This window comes from Vombatus ursinus, unplaced genomic scaffold (genome assembly GCF_900497805.2).
Source record: "Vombatus ursinus unplaced genomic scaffold, bare-nosed wombat genome assembly UNPS02000582.1, whole genome shotgun sequence".
In the NCBI taxonomy this organism is placed as follows: domain Eukaryota; kingdom Metazoa; phylum Chordata; class Mammalia; order Diprotodontia; family Vombatidae; genus Vombatus; species Vombatus ursinus.
In genome coordinates this window covers 22,449,765-22,469,080 of record NW_020940360.1, presented here as the reverse complement: position 1 = coordinate 22,469,080, position 19,316 = coordinate 22,449,765, and the positions used below count along the sequence as shown (strand labels likewise).

General features: G+C 36.0%; 1 protein-coding gene across 2 annotated transcripts in view; it reads left to right on the top strand.

Annotated features, from left to right (window-relative positions):
* Positions 1–1,333: 1,333 nt before the first annotated feature.
* MMS22L (MMS22 like, DNA repair protein) overlaps positions 1,334–19,316 on the top strand; it is a 160,122-nt gene continuing 142,139 nt past the window's right edge. For both annotated transcript variants that reach the window (XM_027856873.1, XM_027856865.1), the window contains exons 1-3: positions 1,334–1,808; positions 4,853–4,978; positions 6,790–6,839. In XM_027856873.1, the coding sequence (XP_027712674.1) occupies positions 1,654–1,808; positions 4,853–4,978; positions 6,790–6,839 (331 nt within the window). In that variant the 5' untranslated portion in view covers positions 1,334–1,653. The remainder of the gene's footprint in view (positions 1,809–4,852; positions 4,979–6,789; positions 6,840–19,316) is intronic.

The window sequence follows — 19,316 nt, the reverse complement described above, 5'->3', positions numbered from 1 at the left end:
AAAAAAAAACAAAAAAAACAAAAAACCTCTGCTCAAGTCCCAATTTATACAGGAAGTCTTGCCACCCTCAATCTCCTCCTTTCTCAGCTTCGGGTGTTTTCTCTTCAGGTAACTTTCCCTCTACGCTGTATAAATTATGTATATATCTACTTATAGTTGCACGTTTGTCTCTTATTAGAATGTAAGCTCTTTTGAGGGCAAGGGCTGTGTTTTCGCCTTTCTCTGTATCCTGTGCTACTAGCACAGTACCTAGCTCATAATGGCGATAAACTGACCTTCCAAAAAAACAAAAAACAAAAAACAAAAAAAAAACCACCCTAGATTCGACTCCAGGTGTACCATTTTACTATGTGACTTTGGTCAAGTAACTTCATCTCTCTGGGCCTCAGTTTCTCCATTTGTAAAAGCAGGTGGTTTGGATTAGAAGATTTCTGAAATCCCTTCCCTGAAGCTGGGAGCCAGGAAGAGTTTGAGTTCAAATCCGACCTTAGACACTTACTAGCTGTGTGATCCTGGGCAAGTCACTTGACCATGTTTGCCTCCATTTCCTCATCTGCAAAATGGGCTGGAGAAGAAAATGACAAAGCAATCCAGTATCTTTGCCAAGAAAACCCCAAAAAGGGGTCATAATGAGTCGTACACGACTGAAATGACTGACACTGAACAAGGTCCTTTCCAGGTCTAAATCTGTGATCCTAAATTCCAAAGGCCAAAAGCTCTTGAATTTAGGGAGTGAACAACAGCAGCAGAAGACATGTTAAGCTAACTTCTGGTTCACTCAGGGAACTCTGCCAGGTAGCAACGAAAAGGTGGCGGTAGTATTAGTAAGTGCGCACGCGCAACTCATTCACTTTCCAGTCTCAGCTCCGCCCCCAGCCCACTGATGGTCGTCACTCTTGTTCAATGGGAAGGTCGGAAAGAATGGAGTCCCTGGGAGACCTGATCTCGCGAGATCTTCTTGTCTTCCCTACTGCCCGGCCGGGACGCCCAGGGTTTGCTAGCGGGGAGGAGCCTGAACTTGGGGCGGGACGAGCTGATCTCCCCGCTAAACCCCGCCTCCTCCTGGGCGCGCGGGCGCGTGGTGGCGGGAATTTCACTTGTTCCGGCCCAGGCGCAAAGCGGTGGTGGCTGGCCTGAGTGCACCCTGAGCTTGGGCCCAGCGGCCAGCGTGGCGCCGAGTGGCCAGGTACTGATTCCCCGCTCCTCTCCCCAAAGGCAGCCAGGTCCTGCCTCCTCTCCCCACCCCAACCCCTCTGCTCTGTGCGGGACAGGCGCCCAGGGGAACAGCGCCAAAGTGGGGGGGGGGGGTGCCCAGGCCGGAACCCTGCAAACCCCGAAGCTGCCCGCCCACTCTCCTTTCCACCTCCCCTTTTTGCTGTCTTCATGCCCTCCTGTCCTGCTAGCCTAGGAACGGAGGAAAGGACCGAAGAGGGGCGTCTGCTGCGACCTCTTCACCACTCCCATTTTACAGAGAAGAAAACTGAGGTTGCTCTCTGGCTGAACTTGATCTTGTCTTGTCACCATCGTAGCCAGTTTGGAAAGTCTCCTTGGAAACCCTGCTATCGCTTTTCATTCCCCCAGTTGAGACCAGCCTGCTTGTGCCGATTTAAAACCGCAGCAACCCGAAACTTATTTCAGGGAACAGTGTAAGCAATGGATGGCTACCCCGAGGCGTCTTCATTCCTTACTGAAAGTTTGGAACTTGAGCTGGAGACGGAATGGTGTAGACCCCCTTGCTTTTCTTGTGCCTCTGATGGAAGGAAAAGTTTTTCCCCGGATTCCCACCTGGCAAGTGGATCTCTGAAGAGGTAAGAACTGGGAGCTTTGTTCTCCCTCGTTAGTTCATTAATGGCTTTGTTGTGTACGGCTAATTGATAGAGTTTGTGGGAATATTATACTGATTCGTGTCCAGGTTTTGGTCCTGCTCTTGCCATGCTCAAGAAGTATACTTGGCCTCATACGCTTAAATCCTGCTCCTGGCTTCTTGGTGAGAACATCCCCAAGGTGGTTCAGTAGAGTCAAAATCTGACATTAGATGGATTCCTCTGAGTGGTCTCAATTTGGTGATGGAAGGTGGGAGACTTGAGACCCTTTTAGTTGTATATTAATATGTAATAGTATTAGTAGTTATATGTTAATATATAACATCACATAATTATATGTTAATCATATATTAATATAGTAATTGCATTATTAATGGAATATTATCAATACATTACATTATATATTAATTAAATATTACTAGTATATTACATTATATATTAATATACTAATAATATGTAAATAATAATATATAGTTGTTAAATTGAAACTTTCTTGGAAGGCTAATATATTTTGGCATAGTTTTTTTTCCCCTCCTCACTTTTTTCATTCATATTATGTATACACACACATATACATATACATACACTCACATATATATATATGATATATATCATATCCTTCATACACATTCATTTTCAGGCTGTATATATGTGTGCATGTGTATATAAATATGTATGTGTATATAGGTATAAATATATGTATATATAAATATATGTGTGTATATGTATTTCAGGCTATACGATATGTGTGTATGTATATAGCCTGAAAATGAATGTGATTTTTTTTAAAAAGCACATATGAAATTTATAGAGTTTTGAATTTTAAGGTAATATTTTCACAAAGCTATTTATGTTGCTTAACATTTTGGGCCTCCTATTTTGAAATTGCTTTCAGTTTACTTAACTCAGAAATTTAACTCATTACTTCATAGTAACACTTTTGTTATCTTTTTCTTTTGAACTTTTATTTTTATCTATTAACAAGCATTTATTTTCTCTATCTCTCCTATCAGCCTCCCCCCTCTTGAAAAACAAAACCCTTGTAAAAATATGCATTGCCAAGCAAGACAAATTCTCACAATGGTCATCTCCAAAAATATACTTCTTATACTTCATCCTGAGTCAGTCACCTCTTTCAGGAGATAGGTAGCATGTTTCATCATCAGTCCTGTGAAATATGCTTAATCACTGTATGAATCAGAGTCCTTAAGTCTTTCAAAATTATTTGTCTTGACAGTGTTGTCCTATAAATTGTTTTCCTGCTTCTGCTCACTTCACTCTTCATCATTTCAAACAAGTCCTAGAAGGTTTCTCTAAACCCATCCCTGTCATCATTTCTTGTAGCACAATAGTATTCTATTATATTCACGTATATACATATATATATACATATACATATATACATATATATACACACACACACATATATATGTGTGTATATATATATATATATACATATACATGCTCGGCCGTTCCTCAATTGATAGGCACCCTCTTAGTTTCCAGTTCATCGCTATTACAAAGAGCTACTATAAATATTTTTGTATATATAATCTTTCCCCTCTTTTAGATCTCTTTGAGGTATAGGCTGATTAGTGGTATCACTGGATCAAAGGGCACACACAGGTTAGTAAATTTGGGGGCACAGTTCCAAATTGGCTTCCAGAATGATTAACAACAGTTCATAGCTCCTCTAACAGTTTTCCTGCAACCCTTTCAACATTTGTCATTTTCTTTTTTTTTCATTTTTGCTGGAGGTGGAACCTCAGAGTTGCTGTTTATTTTTATTTTTCTATTAGTGATTTGGAGCATTTTTTTCATTTGACCTTTGATAGCTTAGATTTCTACTCTTGAAAACTTCTTGTTTATGTCGTTTGATCACTTATCACTTGGAAAATGGCTCTTATTTTTATAAATTTGAATCAGGTCTTTATATATCTTGGAAATGAGATCTTTAATAGAGAAACTCCATTGCAAAAATGTTTTCCTATTTAACCATTTCCTTTCTAATTTTAGTTGATTTGGTTTTGTTTGTGCAAGAACTTTTTAAATTTATGTAATCAAAATGATCTATTTTAGTCTGCATCCATAGTTTAAAAAAGTATTTTTTCCTTGGGTCTCTATTTTATTTAGTATATGACCTTTTATAATTATGTCATGTACTTATTCCAGTATGTTCAATCACTTTAGTCAACAGGCTTTGTTCAGAACAACTTTTTAACTAGATTTCAAAGTCAAATGTACTTCCTAACAAGACCAAGATTTGTCATCATTAGTCAAGAGAGTGTGTTGTGACCTAGTTCTGTTTTTAAAAGATTACTTCATAGGGACATCTTGCAAATTACTGCCTATGAGACATACATTGACCTACAGCACACTAGGCTCTGTCTTGTACCAGGGTACTTTTATTAGTTTTGTTATAAGTTTGTGAGGTGAATACTTCATTGCCTGATACTTTATAAGCTTGAAGGAAGAGGTCATGTTTTATTTATTTTTGTTTCTCAGAACCTTGGATGTGTTAGGTATACAATAGATGTTTTACTGGCAGTCTGTCGGTCAATCAACTAGTATGTATTATGTGTCAATTATTATGCTAAGTATTAGGGATATAGGGAAAGCAAAAAAAAAAGTCTCTTATCTCAAGCTCACCGTGTAATGGGGAGACAACCCACGTGCAGCTGCATACAAACAAAATGTGTATAGGATAAATTGGGGTAATCTCAGAGGGAAGACACTAAGATTAAGGAAGACTGGGAGAGGCTTCTTGCGAAATCTAAGACTTTAAATGAGACTTGAAGGAAGCCAGAAGATAGAGAAGGGGAGGGCGAAATTCCACGTATGGAGGATAGCAGCGAAAATGGAGTCAAGAGATGGAGTGCGGTATGTGAAGAACAGAAAGGATGATGTTATTGAGTGAACTAATGTCATACCACAATTAAAAAATGTTTTGTCATACAGCATGTAGCACAATAATTTCTTTGAAGTGTATACCAAAAGGCTATGACTGAATCCAAATGTTTATATTTCAGATTGATGCTTAGCTTGGACCCTTTACCAACCAACTTTGAAGATGATATAGTGGAACTCTTTGGCTTCCAGTGGGTGACTGAAATTGCATTAGTGAATTCTTCTAAAGATCTCTTTTCTTTATGCAGGTATTTTGTATGTGCGTGTGTGTTTTTAGGGGGTTGGAAGAAGTAGGTAGTGATGAATCTAATTGCTTTAAAAGCCAGAAAGTTATAAAACTTATTTTGAACATTTTAAACATTTTTATCTTCCAACAAAATAAATTTGACTGAATCATCTTTTTAATGTATTTCTTAATAAGCCTATTCTTTATGGCACTTTATATTTGTTTGCTATTTTACAACTGAAGTGACCTTGTGTAAATGACTTCATCAGTCCAGGTCTTGGTTTTTTCATCTTCAAAATATGTGTTGGTTGTGACTTCTAAAGTCCCTCCCAGTAATCATATGACCCTAAATTATCTAAAAGTGGGGAGGGGTGCATTAAAAAAGATATTTTGCTTATCTAAATGTTGAGCTCTTTTGATGACTTGTGGAGCTCAGACTTAAAATTTCAAATTCTCTTCCTGGTTGTGTAAAAAAACATGTCAAATCTACTTTGGTAATTCTTTGAAGTTGTTGTTGAAGACAGTAGAAAGCTTGAGAGAGTGACATCATCCAAAAGCCTATAGTAAGAAAGTATTTCTGATGCATGTAAAAGGGAATTGAATAGTTCAGTTCTTTCCTGCATATGGGAGATTATTCTAGGAGACGTTGATTAAGGTTGTTTCAATGGGGCCAAGATATGGAACAAGAGAATTTTATAGACAGTGAATGTGGTTTGGCTGTTCTAGGAGTTATAAGGTAAGTAGAATTAAGATGAGAGTTGACAAGTGTCAAGCTTTGGCATCTTAAGTTAGTAGTGCCTTAACTGACAACTTATATAATAGATAGAATGCTGAACTCTTTTAGGAATATCTGGGTGCAGATCCTGCCTTCCATACTTATTTGCTATGTAAACTTGGGCAAGTCGCATAAATTCTCTGTGCTTACTTCTTCATCTATAAAGTGGGTATAATAATACCCGTAGAGCCTATCTCAGAAGATGATTGTTGTGGATCTCAAAGGAGTCAATGTGTGAAGATTATTTGAAAACTTTAAAGAGCTATATTTTTATTAACAATTATATCTATATGTAATAAATTATTATTATTATTTGCTTAAAAAACACCAGTCCCTCTTGATATTTCCCTTTTTTGAGTTCTAATTGCACTATTATATATGCTGTCTTATTTAATCCAGACCTCATTATCATAAGATGTGGAAACTTCTTCCAGGAATGCAAATCACCTATAACTGCTGGTCTGAGAGAGTTGACTAGTGTACTGGGAAGTTGGGTGACTTAATTCATGGTCACATAGCCAGTATATGGGAGAGACAAGACTTGAGCCTAGCTGGCTTTTTATCCACTATACCTGGGTGCTTCTCACTGTACATTTGTTATTTAATTGTTTTATTTGGTGTGTAAAAGTTTTGTAAGCACATTCAGAACAAACAATCTTACACAGTTAATGGGATTTGAACATTATAGTTAAGACCTACTTAACTCCTTTTTGGAACTAAAATGAAATGATGTTATAGTTTTTTGCACCTGGAATTTTTAATAGAATGTCTGAGAGCCAGAATGTGAGTTGAAAGAGAAATTCTCTATCTTATAGAAAAATTTCATTACTTCATTATCTGAAATGACCCTTTGAGGATCATGCACTGCTTGTGTTCCCTAAATACTCAGTAGGCACTATGAATTTATGAGATGTTCATTTAAAATGTTTCAGAAGGAAAAGTCTGATATAAACATAGGAAGAATTATATAGTCTGTAGCATTATATTTGGAAATGTTTGCAAGATGACCTTTTTATCATATAAACTATCTGAACTGACTTTCCTTTTATTTAAAACAGGCAACAAATTTACAAATTGGAAACACTATTACAGACTACCTGTGATTTGGGTAAGTTTAAAATGTGTTTTAAATATAGCAAAAGTCATTACTCTTCAATAAAATGCAATTTCTAGATTTTTTTTTTCAAATTGAAATTTTATTACAATAGAGTAATGGAATTCCCATTCTCAGTTTGGAGAACCAGAAGATGAAATAGAACTGATATCTAGTTTCTCTGCTGTGAAAAAGCAAATTAAAAAAAGTTTGTTTAACTCACAGGAAGAAAGCAGGGAAGGTGGGAGGGAGACATTTATTAAGCACCTACTATGGGCTAGGCACTGTGCTAAGTGTTTTACAAATAATTCAACAACCCTGAGAGATAGATGCTATTATTATTTCCATTTTAAAAATGAGGAGACTGAGGCAGATAGAGTTTAAGTGACTTGTGTAGGGTCAGACAGCTGCTGGCAAGTGTCTGAGTCTGGTTTTGAACTCCAGTCTTTCTGACTCCTGGCCTGGTGCTCTTTTCACTGCATTATCTATCTGAATCTGGATGTGGGAAATGTCATGTACATGCTGTCTTAAATAAATTTTCTTTTCTCATCTTCTCTGGATCTTTTATTTTGGTAGGAGATATAGTTCAATTTTGAGGAGCTAAAGTGGTTGGGACATTTGATGCAGGGAAGGAAGAATAGGGAATAGAAAAGCAAATTATTTAGCTGTTACACAAGGTAACTTCTTCTTCTACTGTCTCCTGTAAATGCAAATTGAAAAAAATCCTTTCTTTACATATAGAATGGACCCTCTTCCTACAACTTTACCTCTGTGTGTCATTGTGGAATATAGAAGGAATCTAAGTTGTCTGAGACCAGACCCATGGGATGAAAGCTCTGGCAAGTCTTAGCACACTGGAAAGGTTCAGAGTTTAGGTTTTTTGAGCATGTTTCTTGTTAGGGGACTAGCCTAGCCAAATTCAGAGAGGCACATCTTCAATTTGGTCCCATTGTGATTTATTTTTGGGCACATGACTCATGAAAACTCTCCCTTAAGATGTAGAAGGCTTGTGATTTTCATCATTAGAAGGTGTGCCACTGAAGAAAACATAAATCATTGAAATAGGGACTGTTTATTTTGTTATTGTCTTTTGGTCTTTCTTTGTATTTCTAGTGCTTAGAAGAATACCTGGCATAGAGTAGGTGCTTAATAAAATGCTTTTTGATTTGTCTTTAAATAGTAAAAAAAAAAAAGTAAAAAATAATTTAAAAAGTCATTGTTTTCATTATTTCACAAGTTATTTGTTATTTCACTGGGGAGGGGGAGGGGGGAGAGCAGTACAGTAAAATTTCTGTATTTAAATGTGAATTGTCCATGGTATAGATATGCCTATACTGGGTGGTAGGGATCTTTATATAATAATAATATAAAGATTCTATAATCACTAAGCATATAGGTTATTTTCACTTTTTTGCTATTTTAAATCAAGCTACAAATCTTTTGTATAGAAAGGTCCTTCTTTCCTCTTTCTGTGATATTTTAGGATAAGGTCCTTCTTAGCAATGGAATCTCTGAGTTAAGAGATTTGATCAGTTTTGTGACTTGTTGCTCTATTGTGCTTCAAAATGTGTTTACTAGACTATTCCCCTGTCAAAAATGTATTAGGACATCTAGTTCCCCATGGCCCTGTCAACATCCAGTTATTTATAATTTTTGCTATTTTTGCATTCTAGTAGGTATAATGTGGTATCTTAGGTCATCTAGATATGGGTTTCTCTGAGTATTAGGGAATTTGGGCTTTTTATTCATTTCATTATTATTAATAGTTTGTATTTCTTCCTTAGAAAATCTGTTCATTCCTTGACAATTCATCCACTGGGGAGTGTGCCATCTAGATGTGTAGCAGTTACTTCTTATTTCTGAATCCCAGATCTTCATCAGATATATTTATTGAAAAAAAATTTCTTCATCAGCATTTTTCTTTCTGTTTTAATGGTATTCCTTTTGATTGTAAAACATCTTTCTATCTTTATATAATCCAGCCTATGACTTTGTCTCTAATAATTTATTCCATTTATTTGATAAAAATACTTTTCCTCTTAATAGTAGAGGCATGTATTATTACTTTTTCTTCAAATTTTTTTATCATTAAAAAAGTTAGTGATTTAGTACCTCTTTTTAATGAACTCATGGACCAAGTGATATAATGATCTCATGGACCAAGGCCCTTTTTTTGCTTTTGGAAAAGTAATAAAGGAATAAGAGAAGGGCAGAACTTAAGAGCTAGCTGTTAACTTCAAGTTCTCAAAACTGTCTTCCATACTTGCTACCCATCAAAAGTAGTTGTAACAAGAATTATTGCAAATTCTTTGAAACTTCATAAGATCGTGTATAGCTTAAGAGCTGAAAGACACCTGAGAAGCCATTCAGTCAAGCTCTCATTTTACAGATGAAGAAACTGAGGCATAATGAGTTTAAGTAGTTTGTCCAGTGTCACACAATGTGTTGGAGTTTGAATTTTAATTGAGGTCTGTTTGACTCCAAATCCAATGCCCTATCTACATCTAATGGTGAACTCCAAATTCATTGATGTGGCTGATTCCTCCCACAGATAACAACCCATTCATATCCTATCATCCTTTGCTCCCCTTGTCCATGTTCTCCCAACACACTGGGAGCCTGCCTCCAGGTCTCTTCATACTGTATTAATAGATATTAATGGTCCTGGAAGCTATCCTTCTGTTATCCCTTGTACTTGTTATATGGCCAGTCAACCCCCCTCCCCCTTCCTTGTGGTTCATCTTTGATTGTTTTCCTTTAACTCTGCTTTTCCTGCTGTTTTTCTTTGATAAGATATTGCCTCCAATTCAGGTACATCTTTATTGTTCCTTGTGTGTGTGCCCTGCAATTCTTAATTCTTTAGAAGTTGGTGTTTTATGAGTCAAAACCATGCAGCATCACTGGAAAAATATTCAGAATAAAAAGTGGGAACTCTATTTCATAGAGAGGTTTGGGGCCTGACTACAAAGACAGCTGCTTTGGAAATGACTTACACATCAGTAACCAGTCATTTCCCGTTTGTTAAAATTGTGTGTGTGTGTGTGTGTGTGTGCGTGTGTGCGTGTGTATGTGTGTGTGTATGTGTATGTGTGTGTAGTGTTATATAGTGATTGCCATGTCCAGGATCTATTAACCTTCTTCTTGAAGACAGTACTCATGATATCTAGACTTGAGGTTTCTTTATACTCTAAAAGCTTTTGACCTGTCATGTTTTTTTATTTCTAAACCATATTTTCCAATATGTTTCACTGTCTTCTTCTGTGCCCATTTTTGCATTGAAGGCACCAAACATTAAAGCTTATTTTGATTTAATTGAGAGGGTTTTAAGCTCTTCATAGACTTTTTTCCTATCTCACATTCTAGAATACATATTAATACATTCACTGCAATTATTTTCATGAGGGAGTTTTGCAACTGCTTTTCATGGGCACTGCAATGTGTGATAACCAAGTGTTCAATGAAAAGATGTTTCTTGTTATCTTTAGGCATAGGATCAACCCAAGTCCAAGCTTCTTTGTCTACCATTCCCAGGAAAACCATTGAGTCATCTGTTCATTTAGTAGCTATTTGCTTTTGTTTTCTGGTTTAATTTATAGTAAGAATGTCAAGATTGACGTGATTTTGTCTCTCCATTTAGTTGTATGTCTGCTCTTTTGTCATTGGATAAGGATCTCACATTGATTTTATGAGTTAAGTGAATTTTTAGAGGAAATTTTAAAAACAAAACAAAAAAAAACTCTGTGATTCTTAGCATTCTCTACTATTTTTTGACCATTCTGCTTCTGCCACTGCAAAAATGGAAGGGGGCTACAAGAGACCAAGGAACTTTGTGTACTTTCTTTATTTCATGGATTTTTTTGGCCAAAGAATTAATTGCCAAGTGATTGTGTCCTGGAAATGAACCTCTCCATCTTTAGTTTGGCTCATTCTTGGGAGGAGGCAGTCTATATTTGAAACCTTTACAGAATGGCAGCACCTATACTAGCATCAGCTGCATGTCACTGTGAGGTATTGGAGTAGGACTTTGTGAAGAGTGTTAAAGTTTACAAAACTTTTTACCTGCATTATCTCATTTGATCTCACAAAGCACATCTTACAAGGGGGTTAGAAAAAGTATTATTTTCCCCATTTTACAGTTAAGGAAACAGAAGCTTAAAGGCAAAATCTCATAGCTAGTAAGTAAGTGAAAGAGGAAGGGCTCAAACCAACTCTTCTAACCCTACTTCTGTAAGTAGGATTCTATAAGGGACTGTAATATTTTTTAGTATCTTTTTAAAAAAAGTGTTAATTTTCATTTGTGCAGAATTTACAATATTGTCTAATTTCTTCATGCTGAGGCTGAAATTAATGTATAGAAATTCTTGTTCATGTACTCTTTTAATGGACTATTATGTAGTTTCAATGACTAACGAATCAGTACAGTTTGGAATTTTGAGGAACTTTTCCCCCTTTTAATAAAAATCTTAAAAGTTCAAATTGATCATTCATATTATAATAGATATTGTTTTTCAATACCTGATCAGTGTTTATATAACTAGACAAGTTTTATTTATGTAGACATTATCTATGGAGTTAATTTATCTTTCTTATAGAGTCAATGAAATGGGAACTCTACACAACAGTTCATTTGAATTAAACAGTAAGACATGACAGACAGCCCATTTCTGAGTGATTATTGCAGCCTTGGGCATGTTATCAGACTTGGGATTCAGACTTACAATCATAAACTGTCAGAATTGGAAGGGGCCTGATGTATCACTAACCAATACCTAAAACCCTCTCTATAACATCTTTGACTTTGACATTCTGAAAAGTTCAGTAAAACCTTAGAAATGCTTTGTTGTATGTCCTATAGGTTATTTGTATAGTGATATCATAATGTAGGGGGTCTTGCCACACTTAACATCTTTTTTCAATTTTTAAACATTTTTACTTAAAATTTTGAGTTCCAAATTCTATCCCTTCTTCTCCCCTCCAGACAGAAGCAATCAGATATAAGTTATACATGTGCAGTTATGTAAAACATTTCTGTATTAGTCATTTTACATAAGAAGACTCAAATAAAAGAAAAAAAATAAAAGAAAGTGAAAAACAACATTCTTCAATTTGTATTTAATCAATATCAGTTCTTTATCTGGAGGCAGATAGTATGATTCCTCATTTATCCTTTGGGATTGTCTTGGATCATTGTATTGCTGAGAAGAGCTTCTTCATTGAACAATATTTCTGTTACTATGTACAACATTCTCCTTGTCCTGTTCACTTCACTATGCATCCGTTCATGTAAGTCTTTCCAGGTCTTTCTGTGTTGTAAAAGGAATTTGGTAGGACGCTTTCCTCACCTATTTTTCCGAATAGTTTATATAATATTGGGATTAATTATTCTTTAAATGTTTGGTAGAATTCACTTGTGAGTCCATCTAGTCCTGTGGATTTTTTCTTAGGAAGTTCATTGGTGGCTTGTTCATTTTCTTTTTCTAAGATCATGATTGTTACCCCTGCTTTCTTTGCTTCAGCTGGCACTCTAAAAGATGAGAGCATAACCTTATGTCTTAACACAGTGAAGGTAGTTCTTGGAGAGAAAACTTTATTAGCTTAATATGAATACTCTCTCCATCGGTGCACATTACAAACCAGGCATGCTATCTCCCACAGCATGTCTTGTCATATTTGCCTTTAAATTCTCCACTGATCTATGGGTACTCTTATTTGGAGGTAAGAAAATATTATACAATATTTTGCTTTCTGATGACCTAAATTAATTTAGAGAATATAGAAGAATAGATTGTTAAAACATCTCTTAAATATATTTCTCAGTTGAACTTTGGGCAAATTCTAGATTGCTACCTCTTCCCAGTTGAATTCCCTAATGCATACATCTGTTTGTATTTGCTGATTAAACAGGGATAATAATAATTTATAATTTACATAGAACTTACTATAGGCCAGGCACTCTGCATATAGTAAAATTATAATTGTTATCTCATTTGAAACCTTGGGATGCAAGTGCTATTATTATCCTCATTTTACAGATGAGGAAACTGAGGCAGTACTTAATGAGGACATTAAGTAACTTGCACAGGGTCACACAGCTAATAAGTATCTGAGAATGGATTTGAACTCAGGTCTTCCTGACTGTAGGCCAAGTGCTCTGTCCACTGTGCTACCCAGCTATCTATAAAACATTGGTACCCAGTGTTCAAGAGGCAGAACTGATGTTCTCTTTGTAAAAATGTAAGAACCTCACTTATATTCTTATGCAGATAGAAGGGTCATCCCACTTCTTGGAGGTGGGCCAGTGAGGTGACTGTGAGTAGAACAAAAGATTTCTCTCAAGGGAACTTTGATTTAGCTCACCTATTGGATAGGCACTCAGGTGAAACTCTTGGTTTCTAATTAAATTGAATTCTGTTCAATAAACATTTATTACATATATCTTATGGCTCAAGGCATTTTGTTAGATTCAGAGAAGGAGAAGCTGGAAAAAAAAGGTAAGATTCCTCTCCAAAAAAGACCTTTATAATATAAAAGGGGAATAGTAAAGAGAGGCAATGGCAGAGTGAGTACTGTGCTTAATTTGGAAGCTGGAAGACCTGTGTTCAACTATGACTTCCAAAATTTATAAACTATCTGACCATATGTAAGTCACTTATTCTCTCTAAGCCTTAGTTTTCCCATCTATAAAATGGGGATGGGGTGTGTGTGTGTGTGTGTGTGTGTGTGTATGTGTGTGAATTGTAAAGCAGAGGAATTATTTAGCTCTATAAAATTCATTTGAAAATCCCATCTGGATTAAGTTTTTTCTTTTGGAGTTCATTTATAGCTTGTTCTGTATGTCTTTCTGATGGTATCTTATTTTGTGGTTTGCTAATCTGAGTATTTTTATATTTGTAAATTCATCCATTTCATTTGTTGGCTTATATTTATGTATTATAGTTCTTGATGATTTTCAAGTTTTCTGGCTGATTTTGGTTCTGCTATTTTGTTGATTTTTCTTTTAGTTGCATCCACAGTTAATAAGTCTTCTCTTTTGCTCAATCAGAATTTATTAAATGTGGGGCATACATAGACAAATATGAAATAGTTGTTGACTTCAAGGACCTTGCATTCCTTTCTGTTAACATGCACAGAGAGAGAAATTTTCCCTTAAGGGGACAGCATTAGCTGTATCCCATAAGTTTTGATAATATTTTCTCATTGATGACATTTTTCTGATATTAATTCTTTGACCGCTCATTATTTGGGATAACATTTCATTTCCATTTAAGTCTCTTGATGGTTCCCTTATTGATTCCAGTGTTTGTTTTGTTTCTGCTCTATAAAGGATATGTTTACTATTTCTGGCTGTTTAAAATTTACTTATGTGTACATTATTACATTTCATGAAGGTGTGTTGAGAGCTGAAAAATATACTCCTTAATACCCACCTTAATTATGTGTAGTAATCTGTATCTGTAGATAATCTGTAATAACAAGTTTTTTCAACTTTCTTTTTAGATTAATAATTAGTCTTTTTCTTTTTAAGTATTTTAAGTATACAGTCAGCAGTCAGTATGTGTTTATTAAGTGCTTACTATGTGTCAGGGAAAGTACTAAACTCTGGGGATACAAAGAAAGGCTAAGACAGTGTCTGCGTTCAAAAATAGTCTTCATGGGGAAGAAAACATTCAAGTAACTATGTAAACACAAGAGATACACAGTGTCGATGGATTTACCTTCAGAGGGAAGACATAAGGGGGCCTTCTGCAGAAGGTGGGAATTGAGCTGAGTCCTGAAGGAAGCCAAAGAAGCTAGGGTTGAAGGGGACAAGGGAGAACATTCCAGAAATGTGGAAATGAAAATCCACAGAGTGGGGAGGCAGAATAATGTTGCTGAATCGTAAAGCATGTGAAAGGGGGCAAAGTATAAGGAGACTAGGTTGTGAAGCGCCTGAGTAGCCTAACGGGATTTTATGGATGATCCTGGAGGAAGGTAATAAAAAGCCATGAAAGTTTATTAAGTGAGAGGGTAATATGGTCAGACTGGTGTTTTAGGATTTTCGATTTTGCAGCTTTGTGAAGGGTGGGTTGGAGAGCTTTGAGGCAGGGAGATCCCCCAAAAGTCTATTTCAGTTAGTTTTTCCTTTGAGTATTTAGATACTATGCTATTTTATGCATATACATTTAATGTTGAAATTACTTCCTTATCCATGAGAATAACATAGCCTTCCTGGTCTGTCTCTCTTACTTCAATTTCATTTTTAAAAAATAATTTTAAGTAAAATGTTTTATCAATACCATTTTTGCTCTCCCTTCACTGGACTTCCCCCTACCCCATAGAACCTTCTCTTGTAACAAAAGAATACAATTAAGCAAAAGAAAAGAGTCCATTGACCATGCCTGACAATGTGTTGTACCTCATCCCTCACCTGCATTCCTTCATTTTTTTGAAGGTTGAAACGCAACCTCGTTTCTTTTGACAGCATGTATATGTGTGTCTGCTATAGAAATGCACACATATGTTCATATGTGTGCCTGCATATATATGTATAATTTTTTTTACCATGACCTTGTCTTGAAGTCATTATTACAACTCTTGCTTTAAGGCATTTAACTGAAATGTTATAAATTCTACTGTAGTTTGTCCTTTTAACTGTATATGAATCCTTACGTGTATTCTTGTATGCGATACATGGTTGGCTTTCATTTTCTAATCCATTCTGACCCTTTTCTGTTTTATAGATGAGTTTGGCTCCTTGACATTTAAAATTAGAGTTGTTAAGTTTTGCTTTTTTCCCTCTTTCATTCAGTCCTGTCATTTCTCACTTTTTAAACAGTCAACACTAATTATCTGCAGTTTACTTGAAAAATTATAATTCTAGTATCTTCCATCCTCCTAAATCACAGCCAAATCACCATATCTATCTCCCCCCGCCCCCTTTTTTTTTTCAATAAGCCTTTCATAACTATTTCTTGTTTGGCTTGAAGTAGTCCCCTCCCTACTCTACCCTCTAGTCAGATACCCCTTCTCCCCCTCCCTACCATAGCCCTGTTTGTAACTAAAAAGTGTGGTTCAGAAAGCAATACCCTGCCCAGTCCTGTAATGTATTCTTCTTTCTACTTCTTTATTTTCTCTCATTTTTCTGCTAAGCATCTGTTTCTACTCTCACCTCTTTGTATGAGAGACTTTCACACGAGACAGCCTGATTTCCAGATACACTGAGTTTCCCCTTCCCCTCACCTTGCCAAGAGCTTTTTTCCTTGAATATCCATGACTACAGTCTATTTCTTAGTTGCTTAAATGACCCATAAAAAGTTAACTGGAGGGAAACTGGTTGTCTCAGAATGAATTATTGAATTATTGAAATATATTCTGTTTCCTCCATGTAGTAATTACCTGTTATACTCTGGAGGCAATTTGTTGTAGCAGATAGTCATTAAGACCTGGATTCTAGTCCTATCTCTGACACATCTCAGGTGTGTGACCCTAGGTAAGTCACTTAAATTCTCATTAACTCCAAAAACTCTCTAAGACTGAGATGCAGAGAAAATGCAGCTCTTCATTGGTGGAGAGAGTTTTTCCCCTGGATATTCCTTATACCAATGAAATCAAAGGTCCTGACCACCCTCCCTGCCCCCCAAAAGAAGATTATACTTGACTTTGCAAGATGAGTTATCTTTATAATTAATCCATTTTCCTTTGCTTTTCATTATATCACATTTTAACCTTTCATTTCTCATTGATGAGTGAACTTTGATGATTTGGATTGGCATTATTTGCTATGTGACCCACGTCTTTCTGGCTGTAGGATTTGGAGTCAGAGGACCTTGATTCATAGCCAACCCCTGCCCCTGGCTAACTGTGAAACCCTTAGCAAGCCATTTAAACTCCAGGGCCTCAGTTTCCTCGTATGTAAAATAAAGAACCTATCCTAAATGGCCTGTAATAAGGCTCTAATTCTATGACTTATTTTTTTCCCTTTTGGTAAACACTAGACCTTCTGTGGAGGCCTTATGTATTCTTCCAGTTTTTCTACCTTTTAGGTGGTTCCAATGTTTCTTGTTGCATCTCTGCATTTTTTGAATTACATCTAATCCCTTTTTTTTTTGCATGATGTCCACTGTTTCATTAAAAATTTCCAGCTTCTGTTCTAAAACATTGATTTTCTTTTTGAGTTTAGCTTCAAGTGATTCTTTTATGAGGCTTTTCCATCACTCTGGGGGTTCCTGTGGTTTTTCCATTGTTCTTCCTGGGTTTATAGGTGTAGTTATTGCAATATTACTTCATTCTTCTCCTGGATATTTTTTTCCTCTTAAATTTTTACTCCTTAGTATTTGTTCATTGTATTTATTTATTTATTTATTTTCATTACTTTATTTTTAGTTTTCAGCATATGTTTTCACTTCCATATGCTTTTGAGTTTTAAATTTTTCTTCCCCTTCCTTTCCAAGATGATGTGCAATCTGATATAGACTCTACATAAACATTTCTAATAAACATATTTTCACATTAGTCATGTTGTGAGGAAGAATTAGAACCAATAGGAGGAACCATAAGAAAGAGGAAACAAAACAAAACGGAAGAAAAAAAATGAGCAAGTAGTATGCTTTGATCTACATTCAAACTCCATAGTTCTTTCTCTGGATGTGGATAACATTTTCCATCATGAGACTTTTGGAGATGTCTTAGATCTTGGCATTGCTAAGAAGGGTTAAATCTATCAATACTAGTCATCACACAGTGTGGCTGTTACTGTGTACAATGTTCTCCTGGTTCTGCTCACTTCACTCAGCATCAGTCCATACAAGTCTTTCCAGATTTTTCTGAAGTCTGCCTGCTCATCATTTCTTATAGTAGAATAGTATTCCATTACATTCATATACCACAGCTTGTTCAGCCATTCCCCAATTGATTGGCATCCCCTCAGTTTCCAGTTCTTTGCCACCACATATAGAGCTACTATAAATATTTTTGTACATGTGGGTCCTTTTCCCATTTTTATGATCTTTTTGGGATACAGCCCTAGAAGTGCTGTTGCTGGGTCAAAGCATATGCACATTTTTATAGCCCTTTGGGCATAGTTCCAAATTGTTCTCCAAAATGGTTGGATCATTTCACAACTCTGCCAACAATGCATTAGTGTTCCAATTTTCCCACATCTTCTCCAACATTTACCATTTTCCTGTTTTATCATGTTGGCCAATCTGATAGGTGTGATATAGTACCTCAGAGTTGTTTTGATTTGCATTTCTCTAATCAATAGTGATTTAAAGCATTTTTTCATATGGTTATAGATGGCTTTAATTTCTTCATCTGAAAATTGTCTGTTCATATCCTTTGACCATTTATCAATTGGGGAATGACTTGTATTATTATAAATTTGACTTAGGTTTCTATATATTTTAGAAATGAGGCCCTTATCAGAGATACTGGTTGTAAAAATTCTTTCCCACTTTTCTGCTTCGCTCCTGATTTTGGTTGCATTGGCTTTGTTCAAAAACTTTTCAATTTAATATAATCAAAACTATCCATTTTGCATTTCATAATGTTCTTTATCTCCTGTTTGGTCTTCTCCATGAATCTGACAGGTGTTGTTCATTGTATTTAGAGCCTTTTGAAAACAATTTCTCACTCATTTCTTTGGTCTCTCCTGGTTTTCTGTGGGGATTTTCTTGTGAGAATGTCTTGCCTTTCCCCTCTTTTTTTCCCCCATGGTTTTTCTTTTAATTCGTTTGGTATGTTTCTTGCTGTTTTGTGGTGATAAAGGGGAGCTGGTTTTAGATCTGACCACTTACTCAGATATTTTGTTGGAAATCTTTTGTGGATAATAACCCTGGAGGAACTACAGCTGAGTCTTGATGAGTAGGAACAATGAATCCTCTGAAGTGGGGAATTATTTGAATTTCTCACTGCTTATTTCCATTGGGCTGGAACTAGTTGCCATAATTTACATAATCATAACTTCAAATAGTGCGAATTAGAATACATGTGACTACTTGTTACTGCTTCAGGGGATTCCTTATTTGAAGTCATCCAGACCTAGCTGTACCTCACAGGGTTATTGTAAGGGTCAAGTGAGGTAATATACATGAAGCACTTGGAGCATTATGTAAATGTCAGCGATTATTATGTGTTAGACAGTTTTAATACAAGATGTGGAGTGTGACTGGAGCAGAACAGAGATTAAGACAATATGCTTCAGTAGCACTGGAGGAGATGGAGAGCACTTTCAACTTTGACTTGGAATGGGGTGGGGAGGGGGACCTTCGAAACTCTATAGAAGAAATGCCACTAAATAAATCCTTGAAAGAAAAGAAAGATTTCAACAAGTAGAGATAAGAAAGGAATATTTCTAGGCATAGTTGACAGATGGGAAATATCAGGATAACTTTAGAAAATGTATCGTAGACTAGTTTGCATGGAGTTGGGTCACTGCAGTGAATAGTGTCAAAGTTTTTCTTTAAGAGGTACCTACAGCTTGCTCAGACACTTGGAGAAATTCTCAGTTGATAT